This window comes from Lithobates pipiens, unplaced genomic scaffold (assembly GCF_037356315.1).
Source record: "Lithobates pipiens isolate NorthernLeopardFrog02 unplaced genomic scaffold, aLitPip1_a1.2 Scaffold_3, whole genome shotgun sequence".
NCBI classification, from domain to species: domain Eukaryota; kingdom Metazoa; phylum Chordata; class Amphibia; order Anura; family Ranidae; genus Lithobates; species Lithobates pipiens.
Window position 1 is genome coordinate 96,734,195 of NW_027507790.1, and position 17,470 is coordinate 96,751,664.

Here is a 17,470-nt window from a genome sequence, read left to right on the forward strand (position 1 = left end):
GAGGAGACCTGGAGGATGCCGAGGAGAGAGAGGAGACCTGGAGGATGCCGAGGAGAGAGAGGAGACCTGGAGGATGCCGAGGAGAGAGAGGAGACCTGGAGGATGCCGAGGAGAGCTGCAGGATGCCGAGGAGAGAGGAGACCTGCAGGATGCCGAGGAGAGAGGAGACCTACAGGATGCCGAGGAGAGAGGAGACCTGCAGGATGCCGAGGAGAGAGGAGACCTGGGAGGATGCCGAGGAAAGAGGAGACCAGGGAGGATGGAGGATGCCGACCAGAGAGGAGACCAGGAGGATGGAGGATGCTGAGGATAGAGGAGACCAGGGAGGATGCTGAGGATAGAGGAAACTGGGAAGATCCTTAGGATAGAGGGGACCAAGAGGATGGAGGAAGCTGAGGATAGAGGAAACTGGGAAGATGCTGAGGATAGATGAGACCAGGGAGGATGCCGAGGAGAGCTGCAGGATGCCGAGGAGAGAGGAGACCTACAGGATGCCGAGGAGAGAGGAGACCTTCAGGATGCCGAGGAGAGAGGAGACCTGCAGGATGCCGAGGAGAGAGGAGACCTGGGAGGATGCCGAGGAAAGAGGAGACCAGGGAGGATGGAGGATGCCGACCAGAGAGGAGACCAGGAGGATGGAGGATCCTGACCAGAGAGGAGACCAGGAGGATGGAGGATCCTGACCAGAGAGGAGACCAGGAGGATGGAGGATCCTGACCAGAGAGGAGACCAGGAGGATGGAGGATCCTGACCAGAGAGGAGACCAGGAGGATGGAGGATCCTGACCAGAGAGGAGACCAGGAGGATGGAGGATCCTGACCAGAGAGGAGACCAGGAGGATGGAGGATCCTGACCAGAGAGGAGACCAGGAGGATGGAGGATCCTGACCAGAGAGGAGACCAGGAGGATGGAGGATCCTGACCAGAGAGGAGACCAGGAGGATGGAGGATCCTGACCAGAGAGGAGACCAGGAGGATGGAGGATCCTGACCAGAGAGGAGACCAGGAGGATGGAGGATCCTGACCAGAGAGGAGACCAGGAGGATGGAGGATGCTGACCAGAGAGGAGACCAGGAGGATGGAGGATGCTGACCAGAGAGGAGCCCGGGAAGGATGCTGACCAGAGAGGAGCCCGGGAAGGATGCTGACCAGAGAGGAGCCCGGGAAGGATGCTGACCAGAGAGGAGCCCGGGAAGGATGCTGACCAGAGAGGAGCCCGGGAAGGATGCTGACCAGAGAGGAGCCCGGGAAGGATGCTGACCAGAGAGGAGCCCGGGAAGGATGCTGACCAGAGAGGAGCCCGGGAAGGATGCTGACCAGAGAGGAGCCCGGGAAGGATGCTGACCAGAGAGGAGCCCGGGAAGGATGCTGACCAGAGAGGAGCCCGGGAAGGATGCTGAGGAGAGAGGAAACTGGGAAGGATGCCGAGGAGAGAGGAAACCGGAAGGATGCTGAGGAGAGAGGGGACCAGGAAGATGGAGGATGTTGAGGATACAAGAGACTGGGAGGATATGGAGAATGCGGTGGCCACGGCTCATCCACAGCCTGCTCACACTTCTAGCACTTTCCAGGCTCACACTTTTTTTTCTCATTTTTAAAGAAGCAATGTGGCCATAGAAATCTATGACATTTGCACAGCGTTCAGGAAGTAATGGACCCCCCCCCCCCCCCCCCCCCCAATATGGTTTCTCCTCCATATTACCACTTGTAGAGGCAGGCCTGCACCATGAAGGCAGACATTGTCCTCATTGCAATCTACAGAGTAATCACATTAATCAGCTCGGGGGGTAGATTGGAAATTGGAGCCCACTGCTGACTTATTTGATAATGGCAGCCAATAACCCACAAATCAGATTTCTTCACTACAGCCTAGGCCCCAAAAAAAAAAAAGAAAGGGGCTTCCTGCTTGGTTACCAGGTGGTGATGCTTTTTTTTTTTTTTTTTTTTTTTTACACATTAATAAAAAGGAAATTGTTCTACTCTAAGTTGGTGATTACATGTGCAATATTGGCTAAAAGTGTCTGTTATTCCATCTTAAAGTGGAACTAAACCCTTCTATTCTTTACAGCCAGGGAAGCTGCCATCTTAGCCCCTTTTTGATCTGCAGTGCCCTGGTGCTTCACATGTGATCAGTTATGATACTAGCTATTTGAGGGCTTGACAGTTCAATTTAGAACACAAGCACTTCTGACAGTCATCATTCACAGCATGCACTGAACATTAGACTGGCCATACATTAAACAATTTTCTTATACAATTTCCTTGAGAAATTCCCTTTCACACCACACCGCCCATTGCGTCGGCGGTAAAACACCGCTATTTTTAGTGGCGTTTTACCTCCGGATTTGCGGCGCATTTCAGCCGCTAGCAGGGCACTTTTACCCCCCACTAGCATCCGAAAAAGGGTTAAAACTGCTGGAAATACACCGCAATAGCGGCGTTTTGCCGGCGGTATTACAGCGCTGCTTTCAATGGGGAGCAGCGGTGAGGAGCGGTAAACACACCGCTCCTTCCCCGCTCCAAAGAAGCTGCTGGCAGGACTTTTTTTTGACGTCCTGCCAGTGCACCGCTGTAGTGTGAAAGCCCGCAGGCTTTCATACTACACACAAATGGTGCAGCTTATTTAGGGCGGATTGCAGGCGCTATTTCTAACGCTATAGCGCCTGCAAAATGCCCTGGTGTGAAAGGGGGCTTTACCTTCAGCTATTTAGTGCAAGGGCCTACCTGATTGCATATGAATTAAAAGTGTTTTCGTTTGACCTCATATTATATAGTTTTGGTAAATCTAAAAAGGAAAATTGTACAATGTATGGCCAGCTTAACCGTTTTGAGAAATTAATTGAATTTATGTGCTTAGTTCTGCTTAAATCCCTTTCATTGTTACTGAGGTTGCCCAGTTTAATGCAGAACTAAAAACCCTTCTATCCCCAACACTCAAGGAAGCCCCCATCTTAGCCTCTGACTGGTGGTTGCCCTGGTGCTGCACATGTAATGAGTTATGACACCAGCTATTTGAGAGCACCTGCAACTGAGAGTTACTAAAGTAAAAATAAAACCCATCAATTTAACAGTAAAAATAAATACATTTAAAAAATTTATTTTTCTTCTCAAGCAAACTGTCAATCCATCAAATGGCTGGTATCATAACTGATCACATGTGCAGGATCATGGCAGTTGCAAATCAAACTATGATGGCAGCTTCCTTGGCTGTAAAGGATAGAAGGGTTTACCGTATTTTTCGGACTATAAGGCGCACCGGATTATAAGGCGCACTAGCAACGACCGGCTGATAAAATGGATATTTCCATATATATAAGGCGTATCGGACTATAAGGCGCACGGTCGATTTTGTGAGAAAATTTAGGCTTTTACGTGCGCCTTATAGTCCGAAGGTTAACGTCAAGAGACTTGATCTGTGACTCCATGCGCGCCCATCTGACAGATACTGTTAACAAAGCACTCCAGTGATGTCAACAGGTCATATATAAGGCGCACCGGATTATAAGGCGCACGGTCGTTTTTGGGAGAAAATTTAGGCTTTTACGTGCGCCTTATAGTCCGAAAAATACGGTAGTTCTGCTTTAATCACAATATGCTTTGAATATAACTGTTTTGAGAAACTTAAATCAATGGTTTAAGTTCCGCTTTAATCGTTTCTCAAGGCAGTTACATTTAAGACAAGCCTCTAGTGACAATTGTCACAGGTGTCAGTGTGTTTATGTCAACTCTCAACTGAACAATGGCTAAAGTCCTAGTTGGTTATATGTACAAAAAGAACCATTGCAGCTCCTGATGTAAATAGAGGCTAAGATGGTGCTGTCTTCAGCTGTAAAACACAGAGGGATATAAGCTGGGTAAAAACACATCCAACTTCGGCCAGTTCAGCAGAAACTGGCCAAGTTGTGATCTTCCATACTCGACAGAAGATGATCATTAGATCAGCTTCTGTCAAAGAGCCCCACTAGAAAATCTTAAATTGATTAGCAGTCTGCAGTCAATGGCTGCAGTGCTGATTAGTGTATTCTAACAGCAGGGGAGTCCCCACTGTCAGAATGAAGAATCCTGTATCCAACTCACTTGTGTAGACACAGGAATTCGTTTTTTTTTCTTCGTTCAGCACACTGATTGAACAGAAAAAAAAAAAAAAAAAAAAAAGGGTATAACCCGCTTTAAAGTCAAATTGTGCAAACTTTTTTAAAGCTGATCATATGTATTACAATCTGTACAGACTTCTTGCCATCTACCCAACTATGATGCGGGTGGCACAGATATTCTGTCTATTCAAGGTGGAGAGGGGCAAGTAGAAGGAATTGTCGGGAGTGTGTGGATATCACACCTAATGGGCATTTATACCTTTACTTTTAAAAGGTCAATATAGTCTGGTGAGTGAGCATTGTGAGAGAAGGCAAGATATTGCTTGAGTGTTTTTCACTTTACTGGAAAGAGTTGTGGCACTGAGCTACACACAGCACCACTTTGTGTGGATTTACTTTTCCCTTGGATGCATATGAACTTCTAAATGTGTTTTATTTTATTTTTTGCAGTGAGTGACACCATTAGCACTTTTTAAAAATGTGTTTGCACGAATATTTGAAGCATATTAATGGCATATAATTAACCATTTGATTATAGAAGCTGAAAAAGATTATAGCTTGCACTTTAATCTCTTTGCGTTTGTTTACACCCCAGTAAGGTTTTATTGGTAATATAAAGGTTTATAAATAAAGTTGTCACTTTTATACCTATTTTGAATAGTGGGGTAATGTTTTTGCACAGAAGCACCAATCAGTAGCTCTGTGGTTTATTTTTACAAAATATTCTTGTCTAGGGGAGAACATCCTGAAGCAACAGCTGGGGTCATTTCACTAGTACTTTAGTATAGATAGTAACAAGGATGTTCTTTCTGGCATTTATCTCAACTATGGGCCTGCCTGATTGGCAATACATTTAAATGGATCAATTAAAAAAATTAAGAGACACGGTTACAGGTAGAGCCAGCATTAGAGATCAAGCCAAGGCCTGACCAGCTTGGAAGTTCCCTTTCAACAGTTCGGTGATCTGCCATTTCTGGAGTTTTTATTTGGGGACTGCAATGGTGTCCATTAGCAACATCTTATATGCTGTAGCACATAATTGGGGCAAGGAGACTTTCAGAATACAGATATGCTGCTAAGATTTAACCTGGCCTAAATTTTACTGGCCTGGATGAACGTGTCAATGATATTATTGGGAAATAGATCATAAGGCTGGTATTTTTTTTCCAGGAAAAGGTGACAACTCAACCTGTAAAGAACTAGTTAAATGTAAAGTACCCCACTATGCTCATGCCAGGATCCAACTCTCCTGGATTTTGGGAGCCAACATACCTGGTGTAAGCTCTGGACCTGTCCTCCTATTCCTGGCTACACTACTTAGTGATTCCTTTATCTGGATCAATTGTGTCATCATTGTCCTGGCATTGGATATGCATAGTTCACAAGCAGTGTCATCAGTGCGTTTGGACAGGATCTATAGTGATTACCCACTATAGTAGGCCCTTGCACATGCACAGGGGGAATGCTGTAGGCTACAAACACTGACACAGGTCAGGCCTCTGCACTTTTTTTTAGTCAGGAAGGGGTGCTACATTATTTTACAAATACAGTTCCACTTTAAAGATGGACATCAACAGGAATATGCAGCTGTGGAACAAGAGCACATGTATTCTGGATAGCATCAGCTGTAATAAAATGGAGGTGTACCGAGGCAACCAACCAGCAATCAACTTCCATTACTCTGACTGCCCCAATCCAAAGAAAAAAGGTAAAATCTGGAATACTTCACTTTGCATACAATCCATTGCTCCTTCCAGCATCTCAGAGACTAGATACAACCCAACAGAGAGAAGTAAAAGATCCCTTTTTTATTATTTTTAAATTCTGCTTAACTATACTAGAACTAATGCCTGTATAGCAGCTTGGAAACTTTCATGCATTTTTAACGGTTTTATTAGTGTTTTATATTATATATATATTTATTATTATTTATTTTTTTACGCACAGGATAAGTGTTTTTGTTACTTTTTAAAATTTGTACTTATTTACTTTTTCTATATAAAGAATGTTATATAGATGCAAAAACATAAATAAAATAAAAAAAGGGGGGGGGGGGTTTGGAAAAAATTTAAATAACCACAGTGCACCCCATGTTGATGACAATAGTATGCTTTTACAGGGTCAATTCATGATAAAGGTCTTGTCTTTCCCAAGGCATCGGACAAGGATTTCCAGCAATACCCAATGAACATTTCTTGCTAGTGATGTGGTAAATTTTAAACAAACTCCAAATCAAACCTACTACCCACCACCTCAAGCACATGCTTGTGCTGGTGACAACTTGCTTTAATGGCTGTCCAAAGAATTTTTGTTTTCAGAATGGAAAATCAGTTTTCTCGATAATTTCCAGTTACTTCACTTTTTTTCCATGAATGCTTGAAACAAAACAACTGCAAATCGAGTATGTCAAATCTTCATTCTCCAAGATTAGACTAAAGCTGGCCATAGACAGATCGAAATTCATCAAGATCCATCGATTGACTTCTGTACAACCAGCCTGCCTGGGTTTTTTTTACACCAGATCACTACTGGTGGCTACACTTGCCAGCGGTGACCATTTTATTCTGTTGGCGGGTAAAGCTCCCTATTGGCAGAACACAATAGTGCTGCTGGATGGATTCCCCAATCAACACTGATTGCGTAGATAGGGTATTGCAGTAATTTTCCTTCCTTCAACCCGTGATTAAAGGAAAGAAAACTGCATAATGTATGGTCTGCCTAAATCTTGCAAAGCTCGTTGCACAGCCCATATAGAACACTATACCTAGCAATTCTTAACAGGGTTCAAAAATAAAACTTGCTCGATATCTGCATTGCAATGCAAAGACAGATAGAAAACAATTGTTTTCTATGTGCCCTAGCAGTGACTGGCATTTATCTAGTGTGTAACAGCACTATGTGTAAACGAGCCCTAAAAAGGCAAAAAATTTCTTTCAGGTTTTTTACGAATTATCCTAAAAAGGGCAGTATTTAACATACTCAATAATGCTTCTATTTATTTTTAATTTAGCTGAACCCACATTTTTTGCCAATTCCAGATGTAAAAAGTAAAAAAAAAAAAAAAAAAAAAAAAAGTATCAATGTACACAATTTTCCTTCCCATGTCTTAAAGCTAAACACCAGCCTTATATTGATTTGTGCATAGTTATACGGGCTCCACTCCTGTACTGAAATTGCTACACTGAATTTACTGAGCTTCTCACAGTGAACATTAGAAGCTGCAGCAGGTCAGATAGGTTAGGAGGGACTGCCGAGGGGGATTCTCAACCCCTATCCCAGGAGAACACAGTGACCAATGCATACAGCCAATGGCTGTGTGAGCTGATTGGATGCTGGTTTTCCAGAATGCTAAATTTGACAGTAGCCAGTCGCGAGGATGGCTTCTGTCGGTCGAGGAGATGTACACAAGGGGCCAAAAGTTGTACGGTAACTGCCAAACTGACAACTTTCAGACAATCTTGGCCTGAGCATATCCAGCTTAAGAATGTCAGATTGGCATCCATCAAGGTATATATTGATTATATTGATAACTCCTCCCAAGAGGCAGCTAACTGCTTGTATCAGGGCTGATGAATCGAGAGGAGTGTTTGGTTATGTTTTCAATAATCTTTGTACTGCACTCTGCTGACCCCTCCCACCAGCCATGATTCAACTGTATTGCATAGAGAAGTACTGGGTCTAAAATTAGGTGTGTAATGAATATGGAATTTGTATTTAAAAAAAATATTAGCATGTTGATGAGGGGGAGAAAGAGGAACCAGGTAGGGCAAAATGTAAGATTATAATTCGGCTTTAAATTTCTCTTGTGTCATAGCTCCTAATGCCTACATATTTTCTTACTTTTTTACCTATTCCTACTGGGAAATTTATGGGCGATTAATAAGTCTCAGACTAACATATATAGCTATAAAAGCATGCACTTGAACACAATGAGGACCTATGATTATGACAAAATATTGTGTAATTTATGGACAAAAAGGACTACGCAGTTTTAAGAACTGCTCATTTTGACCCTATACAAATGCTCTATATATCCTCCAAAAGGTGTTTCTTTATTTATAGAATAAAATAAACACCACTCATTTTGTAAAAACAATGCTTAAACAAAAAAAAGTAAAATGCAGGACTGATGGGTGAACTTTTCCCTATACAACATAAGCCTCATAAAAGACCTATATTGGAAAGTATACACGTTTTATATGCTGAGACAATCATGCATGTAAAAAAATATATCTGCCATTATGTCCATGAATTTTCTTTCTACTAAAAAGGCTATTGGGCATAGCCTCCTATGTCAACTATTCTATTTTGTGTGCGATTACGCCTTAGAATCTGTAATTATTTTTACCAGTGCAGTATTGCAGTCAATATATTAAAAATGATCCTGCAACAAAGCAAAGCCTTTGCAAAAAAGGAATCCAAAAATATCTATATAGACTAAAAGGATGTCAATTCTTTTTTTGAGCTTGCCAAAGGATGTAATTTTTTTGAGCTGTTGCTGTAAGCAACAGCTCAAATATTCTTTGCCCTAATTAAAAAAAAACAAAAAACAGATATTCATTGATGTTAGTGCGTTTTTTGCACAAATGATTTGCAATTGAACATAAATATTTCTCTGAGCTAGTGGTCATTTCACCTTGCACCTTGTGTTTTAATCAAGAGTGAGTCTTTGAGCAGTTTTATTTTTCATTGGTCCCATTTTTATATTATTTACATGTGCCTGGGACTTAGGTAATTTAAATATTAACATTTAAATAGAAGTAAATAGCATGTTTAATCATAATTTATTTAATAGATGCTAGGGGAAGAGGATATATTGTTACACTTTGGCATTCGTAACAACTGTTAACACAATTATTTTTAAAACGGCCAGTTTTCAAACTATAGATCCCTTTTTAAATGGTACAAAAGCAGATAATAATTTAAAACTATTGCCTTTTAGACGCTCCAAACTACAGAACTTGGAGAAGCAATGAGTTAATTGGGAAACATATATTAAGTTATGTTTATCAAAAATGTGTAGATAAGTACATTTAATAAATGCCAAATAGTTTGCTTTTAAACAAATGGAGGGTCGGCGAAAGGGATGAATGCCATTCTATTGTATTACTGAGCATTCAGCAGACTACAATTCAAACAATTGTTATTTACTTCTCTCCTGACAACAAGGACTTGTTGTTACAAAGCCCCTCCCCCCCCCCCAAAAAAAAAAAAAAAACAGGAGCAGGCAATTGTCATCAACATGATTTCACATAAAGGCAATTAACCTTGATTTGTCATGGCACATTGCAGTAAAACTATTTATTTATTTAATTTAAGTGTCATGTTAACTTTGTTAACATGAAAAATGTTAAGAGAATATAGATATTTCTAAAAATGGAAAACGGTTTAATAAAATTTGAACAATACAAATGAATGCAGTTTGTTCTAAAAACCACACCAGATTAAAAAGGCCCTTCTGCTAGCTTTTTATTTTAGACTGTAAATACAGTAAGAATGGCAAACGTAAGTTTCAATAATTGCAAACATTGTTTTACATTGACGGAAAACCTACAGTATTCAAGACTTATTTTTTTTTCCCTCCCCAACAAGGACTGATTTTAAAAGGACTATACATTGCTACAATTGAGATATATGCTAGTTTAAAAAAAAAAATGCATAACTTGTATCTCTTTTTTATTTACCAAACTATATATATTTTTTTAATCACAAATTAACAGCACATTAAAAGGGTAGCACGAGATACATCATGGTAAACCCACTCTTGTGCACTGTTTTTATTTATTAGACTAATGCAGAGTTAATGAATGCCATACTTATAGCTATAGCGGGGACTGTTTTACTGTGCTGAGCTGGGACTGGGCCATTTATAACTTTTAAGAAGGAAAGGAAAAAAAAAAAAAAAAAAAAAGTTTAATGTATAAAGAAAACTTCATGTGATGCACGCACACACACTCACACACTCACACACACAGTATACCATTTTACCACAAGTAATATGCCTCCTCCTCTTGCTGGAGATTTTGATATTACCCAACTGAGGAAAATGCTACTGCAATGGTCCAGCCGGTTTCTAGTTATCATGAACAAATATGTAAGTAGGTGCATACTTTGCATTACACCCCATACCGGCCTTCTTGTTAGTAGTTATGTAATTAGAGATTAAATACCCAAATGGCTGCCTAAGGACCACAAATATGCCTTATATAGATTTTTTAAAATTTAATAGAAGATCGATTACCATTTAGAAAAAAAAGCTACACTAAGCTACACCAAGCTGCACCCTTCACACTCGTGAGTAGAAACTTCACAAACAGAAATAGTAAATGATCCATTAAATGTCTCTTACAACATATTCACTAGAATAGGATGGGAATTTTTTTTTAAATCTGACTGCAGTCTTCCCCACTGAACGGACTTCACTTACCTTTTTCGGAACCAAAGAAGAGGTGGAATCGTAGCCGCAGCCAAAGCTTGGAACCAATATCAGTTCTGGACTCATGTCATCCATTACTTCCTGCATGCTGTTCACACTGCTGCTCTGGCTACCCGTACTGACCGACATGCTTGGTATGGAATGATTGCTGCCAAGGCTGTCCATCTTTGCAGTCAGGTTGGTCCCGTGTTCACTGTCCTATATAAATTGCAGAGTAGTTGGCAAACATTATAACATGCACATGATGCATAAAGAAATAATTTCATATTTTCGAACACAACTTCAAACAATGAAAAGCTGACAGCTCTATACTATATCTTGTACCATGCCAATGTACCATTTGTGGCTGCAGTGCATTACCCATGTAAACTTTTGTTTAATTTCTCCCTTACATATAAAGTAACGCCTGTTTTAGGTGTGTACTACTCCATATGTTTATGTGTTTTATAAATGCACATGTCTTTTAGGCTTTTGCTGTTCATTCCCCATGCAAAATGAGGGTGGACCTTTTAGAAAAGGTATTTTTCATTCTGTAGAGTGAAAACGCACAACAGTGCATATATCATGTTTACTATTCATTTCAATGGGCTGCATGTGCTTAATTTTAAAATACACCAAGTTGTAGTTCAGATGCATGTATTTTACTACAGGGCAGCAGATATGTATGAAGGGGCCCCAATACAATTCTGCAGTTGTAAAAATTTGCAGATCTTACATAGAGAGATAATACTGAACTTTGGCAATAACTTCTGCGGCTCAATAAGGATTCTTTTTGAGAAGGATAATTCTCAAGCACTATTATAATTATGTAACATTTTCAGCACATCATCAAATACTGCAGAAAGCAACTTCATCGTACGATTTATAAAAAGAAACAAACTATAAGATCTTAACATGCCTCAATAGGGTACACAAAGGAAATCTAATATACATCTATATCGTTATAAACATTATTTTGCAATTGCGTAATCACATAACATACATCAGATAATTTTAAAGGTAAATTTTAAAGTATCCAAAATATGAAAGCAAATTCAGCTCTAACTAGACTACACTACACAATAGTGATCTTGTGCTAGTAAATGATCTTGTCCAAAATATTGATCTCTAAAAATAATTCATATTCTAAAGGTCATAGAATTTGTTTCTAGGGTGCAATCAAAATATAAGGAGCAAATTAAAGAAAGTTTTAAGATATATTTCTTTTTAACAAAACAAGTCTACAGTGGGGTTTAGAGCCACAGTATTTTACCTTAAAGTGTCAATAGCATAAATAATGTATCCTAAAAAACATGTGGCTAATATATACTCTACATGAATTCCCTTATTGATGTCCGATAGCTTAAATATATATATATATATATATATATATATATATATATATATATATATATATATATATATATATATATATATATATATATATTTACACCAGATTTACATGCAGATCAAGCAATGTAAGTAAAAGGGGACGTGCTAGGTTTGAGACCAATTAACATGTATATAGAGCGGTTGTTTTTTTTTTTTTTTTTCTTAAAAGGCTAAAAGATTCCTTACAAAAGCTGTTACTGCAAGGAATCAAGATGTTATAGTTTGTCCCTACCCTAAAATATTTTTTGTGATAGTGGTCCTTTAACTGAACAAAGGCTATCTCTTACTCTAAAAACCCACTTATTGTACCGTCAGTGCTAAACTTTCTAATTAAATGGTCAACAGTCTATACTACATCTGGGCAGAAAGCCAGACCCATAAGTAATCTCTCACATAGTTTTTATTGATTCGTCATGAGATGTGTTTGCAAGTGCCTTGAACATGGTGGCTAAACAATGAAATAGGCGGCATTTACATCTATAACTATGTGATTTTATTGCATCTATGTAGTCATATCTGCAAAGTTATTTTGAATCCAAAACACATTTTATTTATTTCCTATTTCAAGTCCAGTGTGAACCTTACAGTATGCCAAGTGTCTGAGATGTACACGGGTATCACTTGTGGCTCATTAGCAGTTTTGACTTAATAAAAAGCACTAACATTGCTGTAATATTGACCATTGTATGGATATTTAAAGGGGAAGTACAGTGAATTTTCAGCAAGTATATACTGTAGGCTGTATGTGTTTCTCAATGCAACCAAAGCACTTAATTGTCATAGTTCTAATGAGTATTAAGTTGTGCCACAAAATCAGTATGATATAGTAGAGGAATGGGCAGATCCACAATATTTGCGGGTATTAGGTTCTGTACTGCTCTTGACCTATTTTCCAACTAAAAGGAGAATTAGAAAATGTATTTAGTAATGCCGCCATGTTATGATTTGCTAATATAATTAAGGGCTGGTCCACACCACAAAAACACACTTTAGATCCATTCCGGATGAGTTTCTGCATGCGCACTTCTAAAACACATTTTACACATTTCTATATGTTTCTGGATGCATTTCAGGTGCTATTTTTTCTTTCTTCTTTTTTTGACTGTACTGGGGTCTGCGTTTAACCGCGTTCCAGTACAGTAAAAATGCAGCATGTTCTAATTTTTTTCCCTGGAATTGGGATGCTGTGGAACTGACCGCATCGGTGTGAACTATACCCTTGGAAACCATATAATCTACTTTCCATGCATTTTTGATGCAGAAAAAAATAAAGGCACTGGATTACAGTGTGAACTGGCCATAAAATTATGTCCTGCTTTAAATTAAAAAAAAATCCCCAAAGTTATAGTAATTTCACAAAAAAAAAAAAAAAATGCAGGCAAAATTTTGACCATTAGCAGCCAGTTTTTATACAGCTTCTTGGTCTTACCTCATCATCTTCCTGAGACTCATTAAGAGGACCATTGCGGGATTCTTGGAAGAGAATTTTTTTCATTTTTCTGTATTGCAGGTTGTCTAACTCCCTGACAGCATCCTTAGTCCTCTGTATCAGATCTAAAAGGACCCGCGCTGGCCTTTCTCTGCGTACAAAGTCATGCTAGCATGTTGAAAGAAAAGAAAAAACACAGGAGTTAAAAAAAAAAAAAAAACCTTTGTGTTACTAATAATGATAAATGCAAGGCAATATATAGACACCTCTGCTTAATAAAGAATTAAAAAATATTTTGAAAAAAATTAAATATACACCATCAGCTATTACATTATGACCACTGACAGGGAAAGTGAACATTGGTTAACTTGCCACAATGGCACCTGAAATATGTGGGATATCTTGGGCAGCAAGTGAATGTGTTGTCCATGAACTTGATGTGTTGAAAGCAAAAAAATTGGTATTGCAGTTTGTTGTGTATGGGGCTGCGTAGCTGCAGAGAAATCAGGCTGCCTCTATATATATATATATATATATATATATATATATATATATATATATATATATATATATATATATATATATATATATATATATATATATATATATATATATATATATATATATACACACACACACACACATACATACACACATATATATATATACACACACATTTGAAAACAAAAAATATACATCTTTTTTTCCCCCTTTTTATAAATGATCACATGCCCTGTGTTCTCAGCTGCATAAGAGTTGGGTGGCAGAGAAGCAACAGTACACAGACTGAGCTTGCCAATGAATGGCTGTGCAGCAGGGGTGTGTCAGGAAAAGTCTGATCACTGAGGGAGAGCAGGCTTAGTTCCCAGCATAGCTAGAGAACTGACCACAGTGTGTTCTCATACTTAGTGTGGTCAGTTTTTAATAGGAAAGCAGAGGGACTGGCAGGACCACCAGGGAGTTCACATAAAAGAAGCCATGCAAAGAGAACAGAATACTTTCTCATACAAGCACATGGTACAACAGACGCATATCAGGAGTATGAAACAAACACTTTAAAAGAATCTGCTACTGATGGATTGGTGGCAGATACCACAGCATACCTTCAGTCTAGTGACATCTATACCTCGACAAGTCAGGGCTGTTTTGGTGGCAAAAGGGGGACCTACTATTTATTAGATGGGTGGTCATATTTGGTATGGCTGACCGGTGTATAGTTTACATCGGGAGCTTTCCACTATTTTTTTTTTTTTTTTTATCAAATACACTGCAGGAAGCAAGAGAAAAATGTTGCCGTCACCAGAAATGGTGTCTATAGTGGAACATTTCCCCTCTGGGTTCCAGCAAGAACTATAAAATTACGATTTCCAACTTTTTGTCCCAGTGATAATGATCACAAAAAAAATAAAAAGCTATACATAAAAAATTGAAATCTCACATGACGGCTAAGGAGTCCATTCATATCTGACCACTCAACTGCCTAATACGCAGTATTACACATGTTCACATATGTTGAGTTAAGACAGCCTATTCATTTTCTGAACATTTGACTGAAACCTGACCAGCACATTTTTGTTTTTTAACCACTTCAAAACCAGGCAATTTTACTCCCTTTCTGCCCAGGCCACTTTAAAGCTTTCAGCGTTCTCACATTTGGAATGACAACTGCATGGTCATGCAGCACCATACCCATAAAAATAAATAAATAGCTTTTTTAATACAAATAGAGCTTTCTTATAGTGGTATTTAATCCCCACTAGGGTTTTTATTTTTTGCTAAATGAAAAAAGACTGAAAAGTTTGGGAATAATGTGTTTCTTTGTCTCAGTTATAAAGTTTTGCAAATAAAAAATCTTTCATAAATTTAGTCCAAAATTTATTCCAATACATTTCTGTGGTGAAAATAATCCAAATCAGTGTTTATGTAGTGTGTATGAAAGTCCACAAACTATATATATATATATATATATATATATATATATATATATATATATATATATATATATATTTACATCACATCAGGTATAATTCAGGTGACGTTTCGGGCTAAGCATGATATCGCCCTTCCTATGTGGTTATGAGGAAGGGCGATATCAAGCTTAGCCCAAAACGTCACCTGAATTACACCTGATGTGATGTAAATTTTATCAATAAATTTACTTTTGTTTGTGCAGCAATCCCTTTTCTGCTTTTTTATATTGAGTTTTTGGGACAGACTCGATTGCTGACACACCTGTTTCACTGACCGTGTGTGCATCTCACCTACTACTTGCATGAAAGGAAGCGATTAGTTTTTTTTTACAATTCTCATGTGATCTGCTGTGATTGGTCGCAGCGGGCCAGTACACTGATCAGTCATTGGCTGTGTCTGGTGGATGACGAAGGCCTCACTCAGCTGTCATTTCACTACAGGCCAGGTGGGAACTGGTTAACCACTTAATAACATGCCCATAGCCGAATGACTGCTACAGGGCGGTTTGTTAACTCTGACGTCCTCCCAGATTTCCGCTCTTACGCACACCTGAGAGCATCACGGATCACGGTGAACGGCCGCTGATCGCAACCATTTACTATGTGATCGCGCAGTCAATTGACACATGTAAACAAACCGGCGTGGTTTCCGGTTCCTACCTCCCGTCTCCGTCCAGTGTGAATGGTGAGGGGAGAGATCGGCGGCAGCAGTGCTGTGGGCTGCATGTGTAGTGCTGCTTAGTGAGAGGTCCATCGATCCATCTGCTAACGTTCACCCATCCATACTCTGCATACCTACCCATGCATAACCATCCACCCATACTCTGCATACCCATCCATCCTCAGCAATACTCATCCATCCCATCCATACCCATCTATACCCGGCCATACTCCGCCCTACCCGGCCATACTCATTCATGCTCAGCCATGCCCATCCATGGCTCATCTATCCCCATTCATGCTCATCCACGCATCATCCATGCCACTACAGTGCCTCACAAAAGTGTGATAGTCAAATTAGATTTGAAACTTATGTCCCTAGAACACCTGACGGTGCTCCCTGCATGTTGGTCTTCTGTATGTGACCACGCTGTGGAAAAGTCTCACACATGTGGTATCACTGTACTCAGGAGGAGTAGGAGAATCTATTTTGGGGTGTAATTTTTTCCATGTACATGTTTTGTGTTAGAAATGTTGTGTAAATATTGTGTAAATGGACATAGTGTAAAAATAAAATGTGTTTTCATTTTCTTTACACATTTTCCTAAATAAAAAAAATTGGGTTGTTTTCTTTCCAAAATGGGGTCATTTTTCGGGCGTTTGCATTGTCCTGGTACTCCAGGGCCTTCAAAAGCGTAAGAGGTAGTCAAGAAATTATGTGTGTAATTTATGTTCCAAGAATGCCTGCATGTTGGGCCTCTGTATGTGGCCACGCTGTGTAAAAGTCTCACATATGTGGTATCGCCATACTCAGGAGTAGTATAATGTGTTTTGGGGTGTAATTTGTGCTATGAGTATGCTGTGTGTGAGAAATAACCTGCTAATATAACAATTTTGTGGAAAAAAAAGAAAGAAAAGAAAATCTTGATTTTGCAAAGAATTGTGGGAAAAAATTACAACTTCAAAATACTCATCATGCATTTTACTAAATACCTTGGAACGTCTACTTTCCAAACAGGGGTGATTTGGGGGGTATTTGTACTTTTCTGGCTTGTTAGGGTCTCAAGAAATTAGATAGGCCATCAGTACTTCAGGTGTGATCAATTTTCAGAAATTGGCACCATAGCTTGTGGACTCTAACTTTCACAAAGACCAAATATACACTGATTTGGGTTATTTTTACCAAAGATATGTAGTGGTATACATTTTGGCCAAAATATATGAAGAAAAATTACTAATTTGCAAAATTTTATAACAGAAACAAAGAAAAATGCATTTTTTTATTTTTTACAGAATTTTCGGTCTTTTTTCTTTTATAGCGCAAAAACAAAACGAGCGGTGATTAAATACCACCACAAGAAAGCTCTATTTGTGTGAAAAAAAAGGACAAACATTTCAAATAGGTACAGTGTTGCATGACTGAGTAATTGTCATTCAAAATGTGAGAGCACCGAAAGCTAAAAATTGGTCTGGTTATGAAGGGGGTTTAAGTGCCCAGTGGTCAAGTGGTT

The 17,470-nt window shown here is 39.1% G+C and overlaps 1 protein-coding gene across 10 annotated transcripts in view; it reads right to left on the reverse strand.

Moving 5' to 3' along the window:
- Positions 1 to 17,470, reverse strand: part of TAOK3 (TAO kinase 3) — a 401,409-nt gene that overhangs the window by 210,509 nt on the left and 173,430 nt on the right. For all 10 annotated transcript variants that reach the window (XM_077462074.1, XM_077462072.1, XM_077462066.1 and 7 more), the window contains 2 exons: positions 13,330 to 13,497; positions 10,521 to 10,727 (listed from right to left, as the gene is read on the reverse strand). In XM_077462074.1, the coding sequence (XP_077318200.1) occupies positions 10,521 to 10,727; positions 13,330 to 13,497 (375 nt within the window). The remainder of the gene's footprint in view (positions 1 to 10,520; positions 10,728 to 13,329; positions 13,498 to 17,470) is intronic.